The 23,796-nt window shown below is 36.3% G+C and overlaps 1 protein-coding gene across 7 annotated transcripts in view; it reads left to right on the top strand.

Moving 5' to 3' along the window:
* The window catches only part of NF1 (neurofibromin 1), a 258,675-nt gene that overhangs the window by 56,840 nt on the left and 178,039 nt on the right, over positions 1 to 23,796 (top strand). For all 7 annotated transcript variants that reach the window (XM_045070006.1, XM_045070004.1, XM_045070003.1 and 4 more), the window contains exons 4-8: positions 4,000 to 4,190; positions 11,532 to 11,638; positions 16,312 to 16,379; positions 16,632 to 16,707; positions 17,607 to 17,764. In XM_045070006.1, the coding sequence (XP_044925941.1) occupies positions 4,000 to 4,190; positions 11,532 to 11,638; positions 16,312 to 16,379; positions 16,632 to 16,707; positions 17,607 to 17,764 (600 nt within the window). The remainder of the gene's footprint in view (positions 1 to 3,999; positions 4,191 to 11,531; positions 11,639 to 16,311; positions 16,380 to 16,631; positions 16,708 to 17,606; positions 17,765 to 23,796) is intronic.

Genomic DNA, 23,796 nt, shown 5'->3' with positions numbered 1-23,796 from the left:
ATTTCTCTAGATATTGTTAGGCCTGTGGTATTGCTCAGCTGTGAAAAAATGTGATGCGAAAAAAATGTGACCAGGAGTAATCTTTCTCCCCCTGCCCCTACCTGCCCCATTTCTGTTTTTTTAAAAAAGATTTTATTTATTTATTTGATGGACAGTGAGAGAGGAAATACAAGCAGAAAGACTGGGAGAGGGAGAAGCAGGCTTCCTGCTGGGCAGGGAGCCCTGTGTAGTGCTCAATCCCAGGACACTGGGATCCTGACCTAATCTGAAGGCAGACGCTTAACATCTGAGCCACTCAGGTGCCACCCCATTTCAGTATTTTACCTGATTTTAATATTTTACTTTTAAAATCTATATAAAAATGGACTTTAAAAAATTACAACTATTACCAAGAGATCCTACCTTAAGAACATTTGTTATGTGTAAATTATGAATATATAAAATAGTTGTGTGGAGGAGTAGTTGAATACAAAACAGTTCTTTCTTAGGGTTCCTCTAAATAGTTATCTCAGTATGTTTCAACCATGACTTACTGAGAATTTTTTCGAGAATATTTTTGTTGCATAAAGCAAGGTGTTTTTGTACTTCGATAACCTTAACTCTTACTGGAACATGGTAGTTGTTTAGTAAATATGTAGATTTTATTGCCTTCATTTTAAAGATCTGTCTATTCATTGTAAGAGTTATTATGGTCCCTCTTCCTTGACACATCTTTTGCTTTTATTCAGAATTACATCTCTCTTCAACATGTTACAGTTGTTTTCTATAATCAGCCTAAATGGGCGGGACTTGGATGTGAGGACGATTTTATGGTTAGGAAGAGAAGGAATGGTCAATAGTTTTTGAGGAAGGGGAAAAATAATTACATGTACTCAATTATTTATCCTAGGGGAAGAGATCTATTTAAGTCTATAGGACATAAAACCTAAACATAATGTTTTAAACTCTTTTATTGGCCCTTAAGCGTATTCCCAAATTGTTAGACAGTTTTTATAAGTTTTCTACTTAAATTGAGGGTGAGCTAGTTCTGTTTGTAGTTTGGTGTTTTCTATTGATTTGTGATATGCTGTTGTTCATTTGTTAAGTGGAGTGAAAAAACAAAAGGGCTGTTAAATAAGATGATGTAATCGGGAAGGTGAACGGTTTTTAAACATCCTGAGCCAGTTCTCGATAGTGGTCTTGTTGCTTTGATTATAAATACCAGTACATTAGCCATATCCATGTTTGGATGGGGTCGGGTGGTTTATTGCCTCTGTCAGTCCTGCACCTCTTCTCTATTAACATTTGTAATTGAGAGGTAATGGTAAATGTATTTTGGAGAATGATTACGGTATTATTGGCCCCTGTTTTATTGATACTCTTTAGAGATAGCCTAATTAAAACTCTAATAAGTAAGCAGAGTATCTGCTCTATTGAAAATGTATGGATTTCTTTCATTGAATTTATAATTAAAAATAATGCTATTCATGTTATCAAATAATTTTGTTTTCTTGAATTGCCTACAGTGTTATTATGGTTGTCTGTTGATTTTCATTTTTAGATTGAAGTTCGGTGAGGTAGTTTAAGAAGTGAGCCTGCAAGGACGTGTTTGTCATATAAGTAGTTGAAATGGCTAAATGAAATGATCAAATACTTAGCAGTACTATGAGTAAAATTTTGTAGAATTTGAGCGATCTTGGTTCCTGCATATATGACCATTATTCAAAAGATTGAATACTTCTGTAATTTTTACTTGCTTATTAATTGGAGTTTCAGCATTTCTATTGTTTGATTGGCCTGTAAGATACAGGCATTGCCACTTGAATTTCTGAGGTTTTGTGATATTTGTTGTCTGTATGTTCCAGTGTATTTGCATCTGTAAGCACTTGGATTGCAATTACAGAATCAAGGATAGCACATAATTATACACAATTTTATTCTTTGCTTGGTATTACTGAAATTGTACGAATTCTCATTCATACATGACTATTATTAGGCTTAGGTGACATATTGATGTGGAACGGTGCATCTGCAGGATAGCTTATCCATTGTTTATTTTGTTAATTGTAGGGAAAAGATTTACTTTATAAAGTAGCGAGTTTAATATTAACAGTAAGGTTGTCAAGCTTGCTGTGTCATTAACATTGGGGCCACCTAGCATTATGGACTCCTGATATGATACAGTATGAATTTCACTGAACTGCTTGAAGTGTTTAACCTGAATTTAATCAGACCATTAGATTTAGGTTCCAGCTATTGAAAATACAGTAACTACAAGACTCACACTACTAAGAAATAATCATGATCAACAATATGGAACATTTTGTAAGGCCTGTTTTCTTAAAGTCAAAATAAAATGATGTATATGGAGTGTTGGGGGGGCAGTCATTTTAGAATAAAGAGCCTAAAGGAATCATGCTGTAATCATCTGAACCCTTTTTTGAATCCTGATTGAATTAAAAAGTTTTGAGGTCACCTGGGTGGCTCAGTCGGTCAAGTGTCTGTCTGCCTTCAGCTCAGGTCATTGTTGGAGAGTCCTGGGCCTGAGCCCTATGTTGTGGGGTTCCCTGTTCAGCAGGGAGCCTGTTCTCCTTCTCCTCCTGCCTCACGCTCTCTCTCACTAGCTCTGTCTCTCACGAGTAAGTAAGTAAAACATTAAAAGTTATGAAAGACATTTTGGGGGCAGTTGGGGTAATTTGAATATATAATGGGTATTAGCTGATGTAAGAGGAATTTTGTTGTTGTTCTTTGATGTGGTGATTGTACTGAAGTTAAATTGGAGAATGCCCTTATTTTTATTTTCTAAAGATTTTATTTTAAAGAGAGAGTATGTGCATTTCAATAGGGGAGGGGAAGGGCAGAGGAGGAGAGAGAGGGACAAGCTGACTATGTGCTCAACGCAGTGCCTTTGGACGCCATCTCATGATCCTGAGATCATATCCTGAGCCGAAATCAAGAGTTGGTGGCCAGCCACCCAAGGTGCCCCAAGAATGTCCTTATTTATTTTATTTTTTGAGTGTCCTTATTTTTATTTATTTATTTTAAGATTTTGTTTATTTATTTGACAGAGAAAGATAGCAAGAGAGGGAACACAAACACGGGGAATGGGAGAGGGAGAAGCAGGCTTCCTTCAAGCAGGGAACCCGATGTGGGGCTCCATCCCAGGACCCTGGGATCATGACCTGAGTGGAAGGTAGATACTTAATGACTGAGCCACCCAGGCACCCTTGAATGTCCTTATTTTTAAGAGATGCTAAAATACCTGTGGATGAAATATTATGATGTTTGTAACTTACTTTGAAATGGCTCAAGCAAAGCAAAACTATTTTTAATAAGTAAATTTTACACCCAGGAATTTATTTGGATATGAGACAGATGACACAGTGCACCACAAATAAATGAATATAAGTAACGTTTATTTGGAACTCAAAATAAACTTGGGATTCCTAGGAGTGGAAAAGCTTCTATAGGGATTTGATGAACAGGGAACCAACAGGAGTGGTAGTGTTGCGGGGGGGGGGGCGGATTCTAGGGAGAATGGATGGGGGGCTGGACTTTCATTGTGAAAAGAGGTGAAACATGGAAAAAAAAAGAAAAAAGCAATGAAAGATGAACTATCCTATTTATTAGACTGAGTATAGATACAGTGAACATGGTGAAATATGAACAGTTGTTGAGTGTAGGTGATATGGGTGTTCATTATTCTATTTCAAGTCTTATGTCTGTTTGAAAAATTTCTTTCTTTTTTTTTTTTTAAAGATTTTACTTACTTTTTTGACAGACAGAGATCACAAGTAGGCAGAGAGGCAAGCAGAGAGAGGAAGGGAAGTAGGCTCCCTGCCAAGCAGAGAGCCGGATGTAGGGCTTGATCCCAGGACCTTGAGATCATGACCTGAGCTGAAGGCAGAGGCTCAACCCGTTGAGCCTCTCAGGCGCCCCATGTTTGAAAAATTTCATACATAAAATCTTTACATGTGAATTTAACAAAGTTTTAGAATTATGTGATTATTTCTATTGCAGCAACCGAAGGACACCATGAGATTAGATGAAACAATGTTGGTCAAACAGTTGTTGCCAGAAATCTGCCATTTTCTTCATACCTGTCGCGAAGGAAACCAACATGCCGCTGAACTTCGGAATTCTGCCTCTGGGGTTTTATTTTCTCTCAGCTGCAACAACTTCAATGCAGTGTTTAGTCGCATTTCTACGAGGTTAGTGTGTAAACTATGTAGAACTGTTGTGAAGTAATATAATTTTAGAAGACTTTCTTTTGTCTGCATAAAAATAAAAAGTTAGAAATGAATTTGACTTGGACTTTTGTATAAATTTTATACATTGATTTCTTTGACATTTTTATCACGTAGTATTGTGATATTGGTATGTACAATTAAATGTGAGTAGTTATGAAGTTGAAAGTCCAAATTTTAGGGAAATCTATTGCTCATGATCAGGTTTTTGTTTTTACACGAGGTATGAGTTTTTGGTTGGGTTTTTAAATATTCTTTTAAATGGAATTAGCTGATCAGAATAACTGAGAAGAGTAGTCAGATTTCTAAAAATCTCACAGCACTGCTCTTAATCACAAGATCCTAAGTTACGAAGCAAAATCAAAACCTAATGATAGCGAAGCATAAGGAAGTGAGTAATTGCAAAGTAGTCTTCTCCAGAAAGTAGACTGTGTTTTAAGTGTATGAATTCTAAAAGCTCCCATATTTTGGTGTTTACAGTATATGTTGTACTGTTTTATCTTGATAGTATCTTTGAAATGTGGGTGATAATTCCCCAGTTTATAGGTAAACAAACTAATACCCAAAGAATTTATTAAGGCGCTTTGTTGAATAACGGGGAACCCAAATTTTAAAGTCAGACTGGTTTCAGAGTCTATTAAATTCATTATATCAGGCTGCTACTTCTATACTTCCATTTTAACCATATTTTATGAAATATATATTTTAATATTTTTACTTCAATATTATATGATAAATATGATTTAAGCTGTTATTGATTAAAAACCATGTGATCATCAGTTGTGATATGCTATGCATGGGAAGAAATTTATGTGTAGATGGTGCTGTATGGAATAATAACTGATGGTGAATTGAAGTGACTCTGGAACATGCTTTCATGCAAATGATTTGCCTGTCTCATCCAAGTAGAGTCAAATGGGTCTTAACTATGACCAAGTAGGAAGTATAATATGAATCACTTAGTGATTTAGTGAATCTGAGACTGATATAGAATGTGGAAAAACAACCCTCTTTATTGATACATCCTTCATCTTTTGACTTGTCTATGTTGTGTGAACAGTGGGCTTCCATTAGTCAGCTTTGTTCATTCTTCTGTTGTTGGAAAAACAAGTGTGAGTGGAATATGCATCATAGTTTGAGAGTTTGTGCTATAGTGTTTTGGGTGACTTGGCTAACTTCAAAATTCTCCTGTCTTTTTAATAAAAAATGGTATTTCTATAGTCATGATGCTAGGCAACCGTATTGTTCAGTTCCTCATCAGACTCGGTGCAAAGAAAATTGATTTTGTTTAATGGTATGATATGATTGATGCTGTTAGGTAATGTTTATACAATAGAACAATGTCTTGATGAAATCTTTTGAGTGATAACATTTTATATTCTGAGTAATATTAAATTAGTTGAAGTAGCAAGGTAACCGACATCTAGGGAATAGGAGGTTTGAAAATTATAAAAGAAAAAATCAATTTAAGTGACTATCACGCTAGCTTACTATTTGAAATAATTTTACATTGAAGGTAACAACGATCAAAATAATAGAATATCTTTTAGTCTATCCATACACAAGTTGCTCTATAAAATACAGCAAGTGTGCCATCTTTTAAAAACTCTAGAAATTTTCTGGCACCAAAGGTTACATTTTATAGGATTTTGCAGCATCAATGCATGTAAATATAGGCAACTTTTGTGTATATCCTGAACCTTACTGTTTCCAGAAGATAAGTTAAATGTCTCCAGAATAAGCTAGTTTCTGTAGCTTCTAGTGGACAGACTGCTCAGAAATTGGATCTCTGAAGTACATGTTTTAGATAACTGCATTTTGTGTAGTTTGTACCAGAAGAAGGAGCTGATCTTGTTAGAGGACCACTCACCTAAAAGACCACTATGATGGTTTAATTTAGATGTAGATATAGCCTTCATAGCATTAGGTGACTTAAAATATGCAAGTGACTAGAGTGGCAGTTCTTTCTTTCTTTCTTTTTTTTTAAAAGATTTAGTTGAGCCAGAGTGAGAGAGAGCAATAGAGCACCAGTTTGGGAGGGGAAGGGACAGAAGCAGAGGGCGAAGCAGAATCCCCGCTCAGCAGGGAGCCCGACCTAGGGCTCAATCCCAGGACCCTGGGATCATGATCTGAGGCAAAGGCAGATGCTTAACCGACTGAGCCACCCAGGTACCCCAGAATGGCAGTTCTTTCTGAAGATTGATTTTGTATCCCATTTCTAATAGATGAACCAATATCATGAAAATTTACTGTGTTTGACTCTGCTACCTGTCCACAGATGTTTCTCTTTTAGAAATAACATTAGCTTTTGATATTTCTTGGTCTTTGATTGTTTTTTAAGGAAATATGGGGTACAGATCTTTTTTTTTTTTTTTAAAGATTTTATTTATTTATTTGACAGAGATCACAAGTAGGCAGAGAGGCAGGCAGAGAGAGAGAGAGAGAGAGGAGGAAGTAGGCTCCCTGCTGAGCAGAGAGCCTGATGCAGGACTCAATCCCAGGACCCTGAGATCATGACCTGAGCTGAAGGCAGCGGCCTAACCCACTGAGCCACCCAGGCGCCCCTGGGGTACAGATCTTTTTTTTTTTTTCTTTTAAAGATTTTATTTATTTATTTGACAGACAGAGATCACAAGCAGGCAGAGAGGCAGGCAGAGAGAGAGGAGGAAGCAGGCTCCCTGCTGAGCAGAGAGCCCGATGTGGGGCTCCATCCCAGGACTCTGAGATCATGACCTGAGCCGAAGGCAGCGGCTTAACCCACTGAGCCACCCAGGCGCCCCTGGGGTACAGATCTTAAGTATACTTCTGCCGAAGTATACCATGTTCTGCAACTCATAGTACTCTTTTATGTAGAAGATGGGCTGCTCTATTCACAGAATTACTGTACAGTTGCACTAGATCTAATTGTTTTGTAGTGGGAGGGCTCTGAAGAATATCTGATTTGAGGGGCGTCTGGGTGGCTCAGTTAAGCATCTGCCTTTGGCTCAGGTCTTGATCCAGAGTCCTGGGATGGAGCCCCGCATCAATGGGAACCCTGCTTCTACCTCTCCTACTCCCCCTGCTGTGTTCCCTCTCTCACTATCAAATGAATAAATAAATAAAATCTTTAAAAAAAAAAAAGAATATCTGATTTGACATAATGCCAGAAGCAGAAGGCTCAGTGATTTTAAAAGTTCTATTTGATTTTTTTTTCTTTTTAGAGAAGGGGGAGGGGCTGAGGGAGAGAGAGAATCTTAAGCAGGCTTCATGCCCAGGTGGCTTGGATGCGGGCTTGGTTTCAGAACCCTGAGCTCATGACCTGAGCCGAAACTAAGAGGGAGATGCTTAACTGACCGTCATCCAGGTGCCCCAGAAGTTCTGTTTGATTCTTTACAGATCTGCTGTTTGTTTTTTTTTTAATGGTTTCTTATTCTTCTTTATAGTTTAAATTTTTTTATATGGCTCTAATCATTTGAGGCATATTTTATATTCTCTTAAAAGATTGTTAAATAATCTTGTATGTGCCAATTCTCATTCATAGTGAATGGTTTTCTCTTTTCTGTAAATTTTGCAAATTCATCTTTAGTGCACGTCTGTATCTTCTTTGGGATCTCTTGTGGATGTGGGAATGTCCTAGTGATGGTTTTTGCTTTTGCTAAGTGCCCAGCTCTGGACTTTTTTTTTTTTCCCTTTTGTTTCCTTTTTTTTTTTTTAATTAATTTCTCATTCCCAGATTGTATGGGTAGTATAAATGTGGACCTCAGACCCTTACGGTAACAGCTCTGGGTGACTTTTTTCCCTACCCAAAACAGCCAGAGCAGACAGACATCTTAATGTTGGTAGATTTTTTTTTTTTAATCTCCTTCCACTCTCCCTTCATTCCATCTCTCTCTCTGCAACTCTCATTTAAGAAATTGCATAGTTCTTGCTGGTCTTGCAGGCTTAGTTCTTTCTAGTTTTGCAGGGCCCCAGTTCTACTCTCTGCATTACAGGGTAGAAAGCTCTGTATCCGGTCCCATGTAGATGATAGCCACAAACCCCTAGGTTAAGGAGAGATAAAAACCTGGCTCCTGTGCTTCCTTTGTTGCATGGTCAGACCATGTCTTCAAAACCTTTTCTGGTTTTTAGGTTCCTCTTCATTTCTGCACCTGGGTGGATGGGGGGGGGTGTTTGTCTTAGTTTCTTTCTTTTCCCTTTTTTTCCCCCTTTTTTTTAAGAGAGAGAGAGAGTGAGAAAGGTGGGGCGGGGCAGATGGAGAGAAAGAATCTCAAGCAGATTCCCCATGTAGGGCTCAAGCTCACAACCCTGAGATCATGACCGAAGGTGAAATCAAGGAAGTGTTGGATGCTTAACCAACCGAGCCACTCGGGCACTTTTATTTATTTTATTTCTATATGTTTTTAAATATCTTTTTGTTTTCAGTTTACCTGGTCTTTCTAGATGTTTTGGTAAGTTTTCTACTTCATTTACTCCCAACTGTGCTTTGATTTCTGTCCTTCAGAAATGATGTTTAAGCCTCACAAAATACCCCTTCCCTATGGAAATACCGGGCTGTAAAAAGAATTAAACTTTTCTTCCATTTTTCACAAATAACTGGAAGAGTCAGCTTTTCAGAAGTTGGTGTTGCTGATTTATTAAGTTGTGTTTCCTAAGGAATCATATTCCATATTTTCTAGGCTCTTTGCAGCAGCTGTGGAATTTTTAGCATATAAGTCAGTATTGAGGACCTTGTCATTCCCAGTATGAACTGCTAAGCTTTTCTCACCCTGATGATAAGAAGAGCTTTAGTGTAAGTGCTTAGAATAATTTTAATGTTAGCTACACATCTGCAAGCTAAAGTTAGTGAAAAAGGAATTTGAGAAGGAAGAAATCGGATTGATATCACTTCTAGCAACTGAATGTTTAGTATGATGATTAATGTCAGTTTTAGACTGCATTAAAATGGCTACAATTTGAGTTAATATTATGAGTAAGATTTTGTAGTATTTGTATTTTTTCACCGTATCTGTCTCTCTCTGCATTTATGAACATTAGTAATTCCATTCATCTTACATTTTTGATATCTTAATTAAAATAATGAATATGTCTCATTAGGAAGCAGAGTTCAGTAGATTAACAGTGTCAGCTTTTGAAAAACTGACTCCTCACAGCAAAGGAAACGACAAAACCAAAAGACAACAGACAGAATCTGGGAGAAGATATTTGTAAATGACGTATTAGATAAAGGGCTAGTATCCAAAATCTATAAAAAACTTACCAAACCGAACACCTAAAGAACAAATAATCCATTCAAGAAATGGGCAGAAGACATGAACAGACATTTCTCCAAAGAAGACATACAGATGGCCAACAGACACATGAAAATGTGCTCAACATCACTTGGCATCAGGGAAATACAAATCAAAACCTCAATGAGATTCCATCTCATACCAGTCAGAATGGCTAAAATTAACCAGTCAGGAAATGACAGATGTTAGTGAGGATGCAGATCCCACTATTGGTGGGAAGGTAAGCTGGTGCAGTCACTCTGGAAAACTGCATGGAAGTTCCTCAAAAAGTTGAAAATAGAGCTACCCTACCACACAGCAATTGCACTACTGGGTATTTACCCCACAGATAAAACGTAATGATCTGAAGGGGCACTTGCACCCCACTGTTTATAGCAGCAGTGTCCACAGTAAGCAGACTGTGAAAAGAGCCCAGATGTCCATCAACAGATGAATGGATAAAGAAGATGTGGTGTATATATACAATGGAATACTATGTAGCCATAAAAAAAAAAAAAAGAAATCTTGTCATTTGCAGTAATGTGACTGCAACTAGGGGGTGTTATGCTAAGCAAAATAAGTCAATCAGAGAAAGATGGTTATCATATGATCTCCCTGATATGTGAAATTTAAGAAACAAAAGAGAGGATCATGGGGGAAGAGAGGAAAAAATAAAACAAAATGAAACCAGAGAGAGAGACAAACCATAAGAAACTTTTTTTTTAAAAAGATTTTATTTATTTATTTGTCAGAGAGAGAGAGAGAGTGTGTGCGCACAAACTGGGGGAGCAGCAGGCAGAGGGAGAAACAGGCTCCATGCTGACAAGGAGCCCAATGTAAGGACTCAGTCCCAGGACCCTGGGATGATGACCTGAGCCGAAGGCAGACGCTTAACAGACTGAACCACCCAGGCACCCCCCCATTAGAGACTTTTAACTATAGGAAACAAACAGGGTTGCTGGAATCAAGGGAGGTTGGGGGATGGTGTAGCTGGGTGATGGACATTAAGAAAGGCATGTGGTATAATGAGCACTGGGTATTATATAAGACTGATGAATCACTGACTTCTACCTCTGAAACCAATAATACGTTATATGTTAATTAATTGAATTGACTATAAACAAAGCAAATAAAAGAAAAGCTACTTCTGTTAGTAAAAATTTTTATTCAGACTTAAGTGAATTTTTTAATAAGTTTAAAGAAATCTATTTTGTTAAGTGTTAAATTTTTCTACATCTGTGGTAGCTTCATATTTAATATAAGGGAAATTTGGGATTTGGAAAGATTCTTTACCAGAGTAAGTTTTGTGAGGGAGGGACATTAATCAAATAATCACATAAATACATGTACAGATTGTGAAACTATAAGGAATAAATGCTCATTTAAAAAAAAATTTTTTTTTAAGATTTTATTTTTTATTTATTGGACAGAGAGAGATCACAAGTAAGCAGAGAGGCAGGCAGAGAGAGAGAGAGGAGGAAGCAGGCTCCCCGCTGAGCAGAGAGCCCGATGAGGGGCTCGATCCCAGGACCCTGAGATCATGACCCGAGCTGAAGGCAGCGGCTTAACCCACTGAGCCACCCAGGCGCCCCAATGCTCATTTTTTAATACAAAATAAATGTATCCTGTAAATGTAGATAAAATACTGTTTGTTTTTGAAGTCTAGTTGATGTAATCAGAAATTAATAAGTTTATTTTCAGACAGAAAAATTTCAAAAATACACATAGCACAGAGAATAGTATTTCAAATACTCCTGTATCTCTGTTTCCATAGTTCTCTGCATGCTATGATTTTTTTGTTAGATAAAGATTATATAAATTTGATGTGTACAACATGATTTATGTATACACAGCGAAGTCTCCTGGATTGTTTTGGTTTCAGTTTTATCATATCCCCTGAATTAGTTATGTACCTTTAAATTTTATAAGAAATATTTACTGTCTTATTTTTTATGTATATTTTTTCTTATAAACTCATCATTTGGGTGAGAAGAATCTGTTCAGTTCAGAATTTGGAACTTTCCTTGATAGTGAATTATTTTTGGCTTTTACTTTTCAGATTACAGGAATTGACTGTTTGTTCAGAAGACAACGTTGATGTGCATGATATAGAGTTGTTACAGTATATCAATGTGGATTGTGCAAAATTAAAACGACTCCTAAAGGGTAAGTTTAAATGTAAGATATATTTGAAACTAATCAAGGTGAGTGAAAAACTGGTGTTTGAATGTATGAATTGTCCTAATTGTGTTGAAGTAGAACATCAAAGTGGATTTTATAATGCAAATGTCCTTGTGAAACGGATAATGATGTTTAATGATTCAATAACTTTTGAGCCTTGAAAACAAAAAAATGAGTGTCTTAAATCTTGGCAATGGAAAGTTTTGTTCAACTACAAGTTTTGCTTTAACAAAGAATATACAGGTGCTGTTACTTAATTTTTCTAGAATTTCATTTCTTAAGGATAGGTATAGGTTATAGAAGCTATCTGTTTAACTGTTATAGTGCTAAAAGCAGATAGCTTAGCAGGATATCAAAGTTCCATTGCATAATGGAACCAGAAGTTTGTCATTTTATGCCAAGAGGAGGAATTGAGATGGGCATCTCATTTCTGATATTTGTATTTTCAGATCTGTTAGCATTCTGACTAACTTTGCAGAATTACATAGTCTATTACCTTTTCAGTGCTTTTTGCTTCCTTGTAGAACATTTCAGTTGTAATCCCATCTGGTGACATTACAGTGCTTAATATGTGATTTTATTTATTTAAAAAAAAAGTTTTTAAAGATTTTTTCAGATATCGAGAAAGTGGGGGAGGGGCAAAGCTAGAGGGAGAGAGAAACCCATGTAGTCTCTGCAGTTAGCATGGAGACTGACATGGGCTTGCTCCCATGATCTGAGATCATGGCCCCAGCCAAAACTAAGAATGGTATACCTAACCGACTGTGCCACCCAGGCGCCCCTTAATATGTGATTTCAAAGCTTTGGAAAATGCTTCACATGATTATGTTGATTAAACAGTCACAAGGGATTGAGAGAATTTTTGTGGTAAGCATGAAAGTGTTAATATAAATCAAATGTCAGCAGACATTTTTAATAAACTGAGTATAAATAACTAAATTCATTTCACTAAAATTGTTTCTTATAGTATGTGATTCACACTTTTTAATTTTACTTTGTATATTGATTAAGGAATTATGAAAAATGTATTTAGTGTCTGAACTAGAAGATTTAGTTATATTAACTTTGAAAACCTCAACAGTTCTACAATGTAATTGTCAAAATACCTTGTTTATTGTTTTGTTAATATTTGCTTTAAACTCTGTAACTCTTTCACCAGAGATGTAAAAAGGCTGTATCTAGGGGTGCCTGGGTGGCTCTGTCAATTAAGCATCTGCCTTCAGCTGGGGTCATGATATCAGGTCCTGGGATTGAGTCCGCATGTTGGGCTCCCTGCTCAGTGGGGAGTCTGCTTTTCCTTCTCCCCCACCCCCCACCCCACTCATGGGGTGCTCTCTCTCTCCTCTCCCTCTCTCTGAAGTAAATAAATAAAATCTTGAAAAAAAAAAAGGCTGTATCTATGTAGAGTAGTACTATAAGTCTGTGTTCTATCCCTGTTACTGATTTTAGGTCATTACCATTATAAGACCAAACAACAATTAAATCATTTTCAGTAACTTTAATAAAGAAATAAAGTAGATTATTTTAGCTGTTATGTTAAGTGGACCTCAATTGTTTTAAACTGTAATAAACCACAACGCAGTTCACAGTTGAAATTTTAAGATTTTAGGACATATCATTAAGTTAAATTAAAGTTAAGGATGATAAAATTTAGAATTTTTCTCTGTGTATAAAATTTAAGAAGTAGGTTACAAAGGTAAATTTAATGAACGTAGGAAGGCAAAAAGGCTCAAGAACGCTTGAAAGTGTAATGCCATTATTTGGAAATCAAAGGCGAGCAAGAGCAAAGGAAGTTGGAAAATATATTTTAAAACTGACTTAGAGAGCAAATTATTCATTTCCAAGTCCAGCAAAAATGACATTTAAATTGTTTAGTCAGTTTTATTACTCAAAGACTCATCTCTATATTAGAAAGGTAAGTATCTAGAGCCCTCCATTAAAAGTCTATAGGAGGCAACAAAAATAAAAATAAGCAAGTGTGGGACGCCTGGGTGGCTCAGTTGGTTAGGCAGCTGCCTTCGGCTCAGGTCATGATCTCGGCGTCCTGGGATCGAGTCCCACATCGGGCTCCTTGCTCGGCGGGGAGCCTGCTTCTCCCTCTGCCTCTGCCTGCTATTCTGTCTGCCTGTGCTCGTTCTCTCCCCCTCTCTCTCTCTGATAAATAAATAAAATCTTTAAAAAAAAAATAAGCAAGTGAGACTATACCAGATTAAAAGCTGCAGAGGAATTTTCAACAAAATGAGAAGGAAGCTTACTGAATGGGAGAAAATATTTGCAAATCATATATCTGATTAGCGGTTAATATACAAAATATGTGAAGAACTCATTCAGCTCAATAGCAAAAAAACCTCACATTGTGATTTTAAAAATGGCAGAGGACCTAAATAGATATTTTTTCCAAAGAAGACATACAGGTGGCCAGCAGGCACATAAAAGATGTTCAGTATTACTTATCATCAGAAAAGTACAAATCAGAACCACAATGAGGTATCTCCTCACATTTCTTAGAAGGGCTATTACCAAAACAACAAGAAATAATAAGTGTTGGTGAAAATATGCACTGTTGGAGGGAATGTCAATTGGCACAGATGCCAAGCAAAATAATATGGAGGTTCCTCAAAAAATTAAAGGTAGAACTACTATATGATCCAGCAGTTCCACTTCTTGGTGCTTATCCAAAGAAAATGAAAACATTAACTTGAGAAGATCTGTATACCTGATGTTCATTGCAGCATTATTTTATAATAGCCAAGGTATGGAAACAACTTCAGTATCCATTGACAGGTGAATGGTTAAAGAAGATGTGAAATATATATATTTAAAACATATATGTATGTTTATACATGTTTAAGAAATATTTTGTATCTTATTTATAAAATAGACAAAAGGGAATGTATGCATTCTGTATTAAAATGGACTGTTACTCAGCCATAAAAAGGAAGGAAATCTTACCATTTGTGACAACATGATGGACCTTTAGGGAATTATGCTAAGTGAAATATGTCAGAGAAAGACAAATACTGTATGTCTCACTTACATATGGAATCTTGTTTTTAAAAAAGAAAACAACCAGGCTCATAGATACGGAGAACAAAGTGGCGTTTGCCAGATGTGGGACTAGGGATGGGAGAGTAAGCGAAATGAGTCAAGGGAATCAAAAGGTACAGACTTCCAGTTGTAAAAAGTCATGGGGATGTAATGTATAGCATGGCAGCTGTAGTTAGTAGTACTGGATTGCATGTTTAAAAGTTGCTAAGAGAGTAGATCTTAAAAGTTCTCATCACAAGAAAATTTGTAACTACATATGGTGACTGACTGATATTAACTAAACTTACTGTGACTATTTCACAGTTTATTCAAATACGGAATCATTATGTTGAATACCTGAAACTAATATAATGTATGTCAGTTATACATCAGTTAAAACAAGCAAAGTTTGTGGGCTGAGTTTTCTGCCAAGGGGCTGTTACCAGTAAAATAGTTTATAGAAGGATCATTTTTTCCAGGTATAAATCTTTTCGTAGATGGGGACAGCACATTGACGGAAGAGGAAATGAAAATATCTAATATATTCTTATGGAAACATGTTTAGTCTAGTTTTTAAAGTGCAGTCCACTATTTTGAACAATCAAATTAGCAAAGTAAAAACAAACGCATGTTTAATGATGATAAGAATGTTGATAAGGCTACCTTCATATGCTGCTTGGTGTGAGTAGCATTTGGCCCAACCCTTCTGAAAATTGGCTTGGCAATATTTATCAAGAGCCTTAAAAAATACTCCTCTCTTTGACCAGATAATTCTACTTCTAGATCTTATCTTAAAGAAATGAACAGTAATATGGAAAATATTTGGATATAAAAGTGTTTATTAATGTCATTTATAATAATATATTAGAAATCTCTTAAATGTATAATTGCAAAGTGTTTAAATAACCAGTGACTTAGTACATTGACTTAAATATTCTGAAAGACACCAGAGCATACTTGAACAGACTGTGGCTTTGAAACACAGGTCAGTAGTTTGTTAGATCTCTAATCTCAGAAACAGTTTGCTCATTTGTAATACTTGAAAATACTAAGATTTTGAAAGAAATACATGAGATTGAAAATAGCTGACTTGTTTTAACTGTGAAGTTATAGTTACTGTCCTATTTAGAGTCATCCTATATGGATGAGGAATTTTTAATGGTATGGAAAAAATTTGGGTTACTATGTAAAATGAAGAGAACAGGTTTGATTTAGCCTTTATGATCTCAGTTGTGGTAAATATATTTGTCTTAAACTTGCATATGAAAAGGAATGGAATGAAGTTCATTAAGGAATGGTAGAATCATGGATGATGTTTTAAATTTCCCTTAGTTGTGTACTTTTAAAAAAATTTTCTATAGTGACCATGTGTTTTATATTTTAAAAATCAGTTATTATAAAAAAAAAAAAGAAAAAAGCAAGAACTTTTGAAATTCAAGGCATGTTTGCTTTTCACTGAATTTATCTTTAGTGGACATAGTGAGTTTTTACCTTCATGTTGCTTACAAATAATACTGGAACAAAAGTTTGTATGTAAAAGCAAAGTTTTATTTGTTTGTTTGTTTTTACAAGTAACTCTGAATTTGTGTTAACTAATTTTAGAGTTAATTAAAAAAATTTTTTTTTTCTAGAAACTGCATTTAAATTTAAAGCCCTAAAGAAGGTTGCACAGTTAGCAGTTATAAATAGCCTGGAAAAAGTAAGTTATAACTTCTTAGCTATTAAAATTTTGTTACATTTTGCTTATAAATGTTGCTGTCTTTACTATTTTGAATTAAAAGTCATGACTTGAGTGATAATGTCACATTAACATTTAGGAGGAATGCATTGCAGTATTCTTATGAAGGAAATTAGAAGTTTGTAATATAATTGGGGTTGTATGACATTTTATTTACTATATTACAAAAATACCCCTGCTTTCATGTAAAAACATATGTTTTGTTATTTATAGGCCTTTTGGAACTGGGTAGAAAATTATCCAGATGAATTTACAAAGCTATACCAGATTCCACAGACTGATATGGCTGGTAAGAATACGTTTATTCTTCTTTTAAACTCTTCCTTATGAGGTAAAATCTATCACTTTCCAGATTATTTATGTTATTATGGTGCTTTTACATCTTGTCAGCTGGTATCAAATAGGAAATATTTTTTCTCTTATATTTCAAAATTTCCCTCAATCCTGTCCTTTGAGCAAATAGTGAAAGAAGTTTGGAATAAAGCTCTAATCTTTATAATCAGAGTTATAATTAGAGTTGTGGATTGGATATTTGATGGCTCTTCTTTGTAGAGAAGTAGTCTTTTGTGCTGTGAGGCTTCATTTTGTATTCAGGGAGATGTATATCAAGTAGTAGTAGCCTTACCTAGAATTCTTGAGACATAGCTGTGATGCAGAGAATACAGACTTCTGGAGAGTATGATTCCCTTTGGCAAGCTGTCCAGTTTGCTTCTTGTGAAGGTGACACTTTGCGTTAAGGCCTGCACATTGAGACTCAGGACAAGTTTGTCTTTTCTGAAAAGTGACCTTTTTTAGGATGGATCAAGATAGCTCTTCTATTTTTTAAATTTATTTTTGAAAGATTATTTGAGAGAGAATGAGAGCGAGAGAGAGAGAGTGCAGGGGAAGGGGCATAGGGAGAGAATATCCAAGCAGAATCCAGCTGAGCAAGAGCCTGATGTGGGCCTCTATTGCACGACCCATGAGATCATGTCCTGAGCCACCTAGGCACCCCAAAATAGCTCTTTTAATACACAGACAATATAATATTGCTTGTCTGCTAACCTGAAATTTCATTGTTTAAATGAACTTTCAAGTTTATCTTTTAAAAATGTGACCTTTGGGATTTTGGATAGTGCAGGCTTTTAGTTTAATGCCAGAGATATTTTTCTCACTTAGGAATATCATTTAATTGTATTTTTCACACAGAGTGTGCAGAAAAACTGTTCGACTTGGTGGATGGTTTTGCTGAAAGCACCAAACGTAAAGCAGCAGTTTGGCCACTACAAATCATTCTCCTTATCTTGTGTCCAGAAATAATCCAGGATATATCCAAGGATGTGGTTGATGAAAACAACATGAATAAGGTGAGGGGGGCAGAATTATTTCCATTATGTCCAGAGGTCATCTGGTTCATTTTAAATCAAAGTGTGTATTACTTTAGGCTTAATGTTCTGTAAACACAGTATTTCAGGAGACCATTTCTAATTATGATCACTTTAGGTCTTTTTGTTTGCTGGCCTTGGCAGAGACATACTCATACAAAAATTCTTCTGAAGGGAAAATAAGTGATACTCTCATTAATTAAAAATTTAAAAACAGTTCTTTAGTTTCATTCTTTTACCAGAGAAGATTAAGTGATACTCCTGTCAGTGTTCAACATAGTTTCTCCAACAATCGCAGCAAGGGTTGTCCTGTTAGAATCCATCACTTGTGTTATTTGCATGTACTTAAGGGTGTATCTGCTTGGTGCTAATGAAATTGACTAGTAACTCATTTTAGGTATTTTAGAACAGTTTTCATAGCGTCTTATTAGGAAGGTAGGATACCACATATGCTGCATAGAGAAATTGGTACTATGACAACTGCTAATTCTAAGGGACTCTTAATTTTTTTTATTAAAAATAGAGCAGGGTAAGGTGTTAATCTTACTGTTTTATTTGAATTTCTGTATGAAGGTTGTTTTGGCAATACTTTATTATTTATCTATGTATTTATCTATCTATCTGTCTATGTATACATGCCACTTTTGGGAGAAATACTCGTAGTGGAGTGAACATGAAATGGGCTCCTCCATGACTTGCCTATGGATGGAGATGTTCAGAATCAGTGGAATGATTCAGTACTTTGTAGAAATACTGGATAAGGAATTTATGCAATAGATGACTAAGTAAGTAACCTTAGGTAATCTTTTCGAGTCTGTGATGCTGTGGTACTCCACTCAGGTCTGTAGCTGCTCTTTTCCATTAAGAGGACACTGTTGTTTATGTTAGATTGCTTTAGAGCCTGTCAAAAGAGTAATTTTGTGGAGGGTTTCTGTTTATTGGGAAAATAAGCATAGGCAAAAAGCTATTATAAATAAAGTACTACTCTTACATGAACTTATATTTGAATAATCACAGCTAAATCTTTCCAAATGTTTGATTATTTGTACATCTCCTATGGATTTCTCATTGTCCATTGAAAAAATTTTTTTTTTTAAGATTTTATTAATTTAAGAGAGAGCACAAGCACAAGTAGGGAAAGGGGCAAAGGGAGAGGGAGAAGGAGACTCATCATTGAGCAGGGAGCTGATGCAGGGCTCCATCCTAGGACTTGGGATCATGACCTGAGCCAAAGCCATAGACTAACCTACTGAGCCACCCCTTGAATTGTTTGTTCTTTTTTTTTTTTTTTTTAAAGATTTTATTTATTTATTTGACAGAGATCACAAGTAGGCAGAGAGGCAGGCAGAGAGAGAGAGAGAGGAGGAAGTAGGCTCCCTGCTGAGCAGAGAGCCCGATGCGGGACTCGATCCCAGGACCGTGAGATCATGACCTGAGCTGAAGGCAGCGGCTTAACCCACTGAGCCACCCAGGCGCCCTCGAATTGTTTGTTCTTTGTTGATCTGTAGGGTGTGTGTTGTGTGTACACTTTTTACTTAGTTTCTCTTTTTAAACTTTGTTTATGGGTTTTTATTTTTCTGTTTTGGTTTTTGCTATTTAGATATTTAAAATTTGTAGTGGTCAACTCTTTTTCTTTTTATCTCCTAGTGTTCTTGGTTATACTGTTCCTAACCAAGATTTTATTTATTCATTTTATTGACCAAAATTCACATACTACCATAAAATTAACTCTTTTAAAGTGTGCAATTCAGGATTTTTTTTAGCATATATAGAAAATTTGCAACCATCACCACTATCTAATTTAAGAACATTTTTGTCATCCCTGAAAGAAACTTCATACCTATTAGCAGTCACTCCTTACTCCTGTCTCACCCTAGGCTCTGGCAACTCCCAGTCTGTTTTCTCTGTCTCTGTGGATTTGCCTATTCTGGATATTTCATATAAATGGAACCACATGTAATCTTTGTATCTGGAACATCCCGCAATTTTTGAAATACACTTTCTTAAATGTATTTTTTAATACTTTTCCAGGTTAACAAATTTAGATTTAAAAATCTTTCTGGATTGGGATGCCTGGATGGCTCAGTTGGTTGAGTGGTTACCTTCGGCTCAGGTCATGATCCCAGCGTCCTGGGATCGAGTCTCACATCGGGCTTCTTGCTCAACAGGGAGCCTGCTTTTCCCTCTGCCTCTGCCTGCCACTCTGTCTGCCTGTGCTCCCTCTCTCTGACCCCCCGCCTCCCCCCAAAAATCTTTCTGGATTAAAAGAAGTATTTGTTTTCTTTTGTATTCTCACTTTTTCCTAGTCACATTACTTGTGAGCCAACCAGTATTAATGGTTGTTTGGTATGTATCCTTCCTTTCGTATTTACTTGCTTATACATTCAAGTGAAAATATACATACATACATAGGGCGGAGATGGTTATATTTTAGAGTGAGGTCATATATATATTTTAAAGTACTCTTTATACACAGTCTGGGGCTTGAACTCATGACCCTGAGACCAAGAGCCATATGCTCCATTGACTGAGCCAGCCAAGCACCCCGAAATGAAGTCATTGTATACACATTACTCTGCATCTTGCTTTATTTACCTAAGAGTATATCTTAGCTTTCCTCAGAATAGTAGATAGAGATCTAACACATTCCTGTAAGTGTTAAGTAATATTCTGTTACACTAATGAGCCTCATTTACTCAACCATTTCACTGTGAATGGATGAATACTTAAATTTTTTACAGTTTTTTGATATTACATTTAATCCTTAAGTAAATGTCTTTGTCCATATGTTTTTGTTAATTGATGCTTTTAATTGTATAGACTAGAATGCCAAAACTAGGATTCTGTGTCAGGGGCATTTGTATTTTTAAAAAGAAAAATTTAAAAAAGATTTTATTTATTCATTTGAGAGAGTTACACACAGAGAGAGAGAGAATGAGCAGGGGAGAGGAGGGAGAGGGAGGAAGCAGGCCCCTCACAGAGCCAGGAGCCCCATATGGGACTTGATCCCAGGATCCCAGGATCCCGGGATCATGACCTGAGCCAAAGGCAGATGTTAACCATCTGAGCTACCCAGGCACCCTTGTATTAAAAAAATTTTTTTAATGATTTTATTTATTTAGAGAGAGAGGGAAAGAGAGAAGAGTGTGAACACACGTGTGTGAACAGGAGCAGGGGCAGAGACAGAATCCCAAGCAGATTCCCCACTGAGTGCAGAGCCTGGTGCTGAGCTTGATCTCATGACTCTGAGATGATGACCTAAGCCGAAACCAAGAGTTGGATACCCAACTGAATGAGACACCCAAACACCCATGTATTTTTAAAATTTTTAATAGTTAGTCTTAGATTTATATCCCCCAGTATTCATCACATGTCATTAATATGAATCAGAGTGCCTATTTTTCTTCAGCCTCATCAGGACTGCATGCTTTTCAGTCTTTAATGAGATGAAAAAGAGTAACTCATTTTACTGCTTGTGATTAGTGAGGTTCAGGATCATTTCTGTTTTGTGGTCATTTGCATGTTTTCTTTTGCATGTCTGTTCATTTCCTTTAGTTACTTTCCTTTTTTTCTTTTTTTTGCCAGTCTCTTTATTAACTTTGGGCACTTTTTGTCTATTAGTCTCTTACTTGCTGATGCCATATTTGATTTAGAAGAATGCTTTATAGTTTCCGAATTGTTACGTTTTTGGGTCATTTTTAAAGATTTAATTGTGGTTACAAAATGGTGGTACATATTTGCTTAAAAATGTGTTTTTTTTGTCATTGGAGAAGAATGTGTATCATTTCTTTAGGGTACAGAATTTAATGTAAATGTTTAAAACTGCACTAAGAACTACTCTGTAGCTCTTGAGAATGCTTGTAGGGGCTTGAGAGCCCCTCATGAATATGCTGGTTTAGCAGTCTGAGCTCCCTGAACCCTTAAATAGCCAATAGACTCTGGCAGCGTGGCAGACCTCCTCCTAGGCATTGGTGATCACACTTAGCTCTTTATTATAAAGCAAGCAAAGAAAAACAACAAATAGAACTGTAAGCAGATCGGATCGGGCTCTCATTTACACATTGTACCCTGTGAACTATATAGGAAAGTGTTTCTCTTTTTCACTTTATAGTTTTTGTTATTGTTATTTTATTAGGGAAGGTAGTATAATGATCAACATAATCGATCTTTATTATACTTATGAAACAGTAATGAGCTGCTGATCTGAATAGCTCTACAGGATAGCCCTCCTCTTTGTGATTTCTTAGGACCTTGGACAGCAAAGACTCTGCCATTTTTATTTTATTTTATTTTTTATTTTTAAAGATTTTACTTATTTACTTGTGTGAGAGAGTGTGCACACAAGCAGGGGGAGTGGCAGGCAGAGGGAGAAGCAGACTCCCCGCCAAGCAAGGAGACTGATGGGGACTTGATCCTAGGACCCCGGTATTATGACCTGAGTCTAAGGCAGACACTTAACTGACTGAGCCACCCAGGTGTCCCAAAGACTCTGCCATTTTTAAAACATAGCTTCCATGGAAGTTGATTCTTTCTGCTGGCCAGAAGGGAAAACATGGGAAATCATGCTGAGGATTTTTATGGGCCAGGCCTGGAAATGGCACACTTTCATTCACATTCCACTGGGTAGAACTCAGTCACATGACCACATCTAACTGTAAGAGAACCTGAGAAATACATCTATATCCCCCAGGAACCAAGAAATGAAGGAGTTAGGAGAGAGAGGAGGAATCGGGGATGGCTTAGACTGCTGTCTCCCTAGAATTCCCAGATATTTATGGATGCAAAGCTGTATATCAGGAGTACCTGTCCACTAGAAGAATAGTGCGGGCTATATGTGCTGCAAGAAGAGATGTGGAACCTTAGCTGAACTTGAAGTAAGAATAAAACTTAGAAAGACAGAATTGTTCAAGCCAGGGAGATCAAGAAAATGGATGTTCAGAAAAGTTAGTTAGAGGGCAGAAGATTCATGCAGGTGATGTTAAGAAATGAAGAGGAAGAGGCTGATGTGAGCAATCTGGAAAATATTGTGAGCCAGTTGGAGTTGAAACTTTATTTTTTAGGCAATGAAGAAAAGTCCAAAATTTAGGGTTAAAGGTGAGATATGCAAAGCAGTGTTTTTGGCTGATAAAAGGAAATTCCAAAGTGGGAGCTTGGTCAAAATAAATTTGAGTTTAGCTTTTAAAAATTTATTTACTTATTTATATTGTGGTAAAATTTGTTTTAAGTTTTTTTTTTAACTTTTTAAAGTGTGCATTTCAGTGGCATCAAGTACATTCACAGTATTTTTCAGCCATCACCATTATCTGTTAGTGAACTTTTAAAAATTCTCTTAAATTCTGTGTCTTAAACATAACTCTTCATTCACCCTGTTACTAGCCCCTGGTAGCTCTGTTCTATTCTTGGTCTCTCTCAGTTGCCTATTCTGGGTACCTCATATCGATGGAATCATACAATATTTATCCTTATATGTCTGACTTGTGACATTTAACATAATGTTTTCAAGATTGATCCATTTTGTTGCACGATACTTACTCAGCCACAATAAGGAATGAAATTCCGAGCATGCAACAAAATGGTTTCTGGCTGAATAAATATTCCATTGTATGTACATGCCATGTTTTGTTTATCTCCTATTATCTCCACACTCTTCTCCTAGAAATTTCTTATGTGCAGTGGTATTTTATTTTGGTTTCAGTCTTTTTTTTTTAAGGTTTTTTTTTTTCTTTAATTTATATATTTAAGTAATTCCTACACTCAACATGGAGCTTGAACTCAGGACCCTGAGATTAAGAGTTGCATGCTCTTCTGACTGAGCCATCCAGATGCCCTGATTTGCATCTTTCTCATAACCAGCAGTGTCGGTCATCTTTTTTTAAGCTTATTGGCCATTTGTGTTTCTTCTTTGGAGAAGTGTCTATTAAAGTTCTTTGCCCATTTTTTAATTGGGCTATTTTTGTTGTTGTTGAGTTGTGGGAGTTCTTTACATGTCACGGATGGTAAACCCTTACCAGGTA

The sequence above is a fragment of the Mustela putorius genome, unplaced genomic scaffold (genome assembly GCF_011764305.1).
Source record: "Mustela putorius furo isolate JIRA1106 unplaced genomic scaffold, ASM1176430v1.1 tig00003962_pilon_pilon_pilon, whole genome shotgun sequence".
Lineage (NCBI taxonomy): Eukaryota > Metazoa > Chordata > Mammalia > Carnivora > Mustelidae > Mustela > Mustela putorius.
The sequence above is the reverse complement of the archived record's forward strand: the minus strand, read 5'-3'. Positions and strand labels throughout refer to the sequence as shown.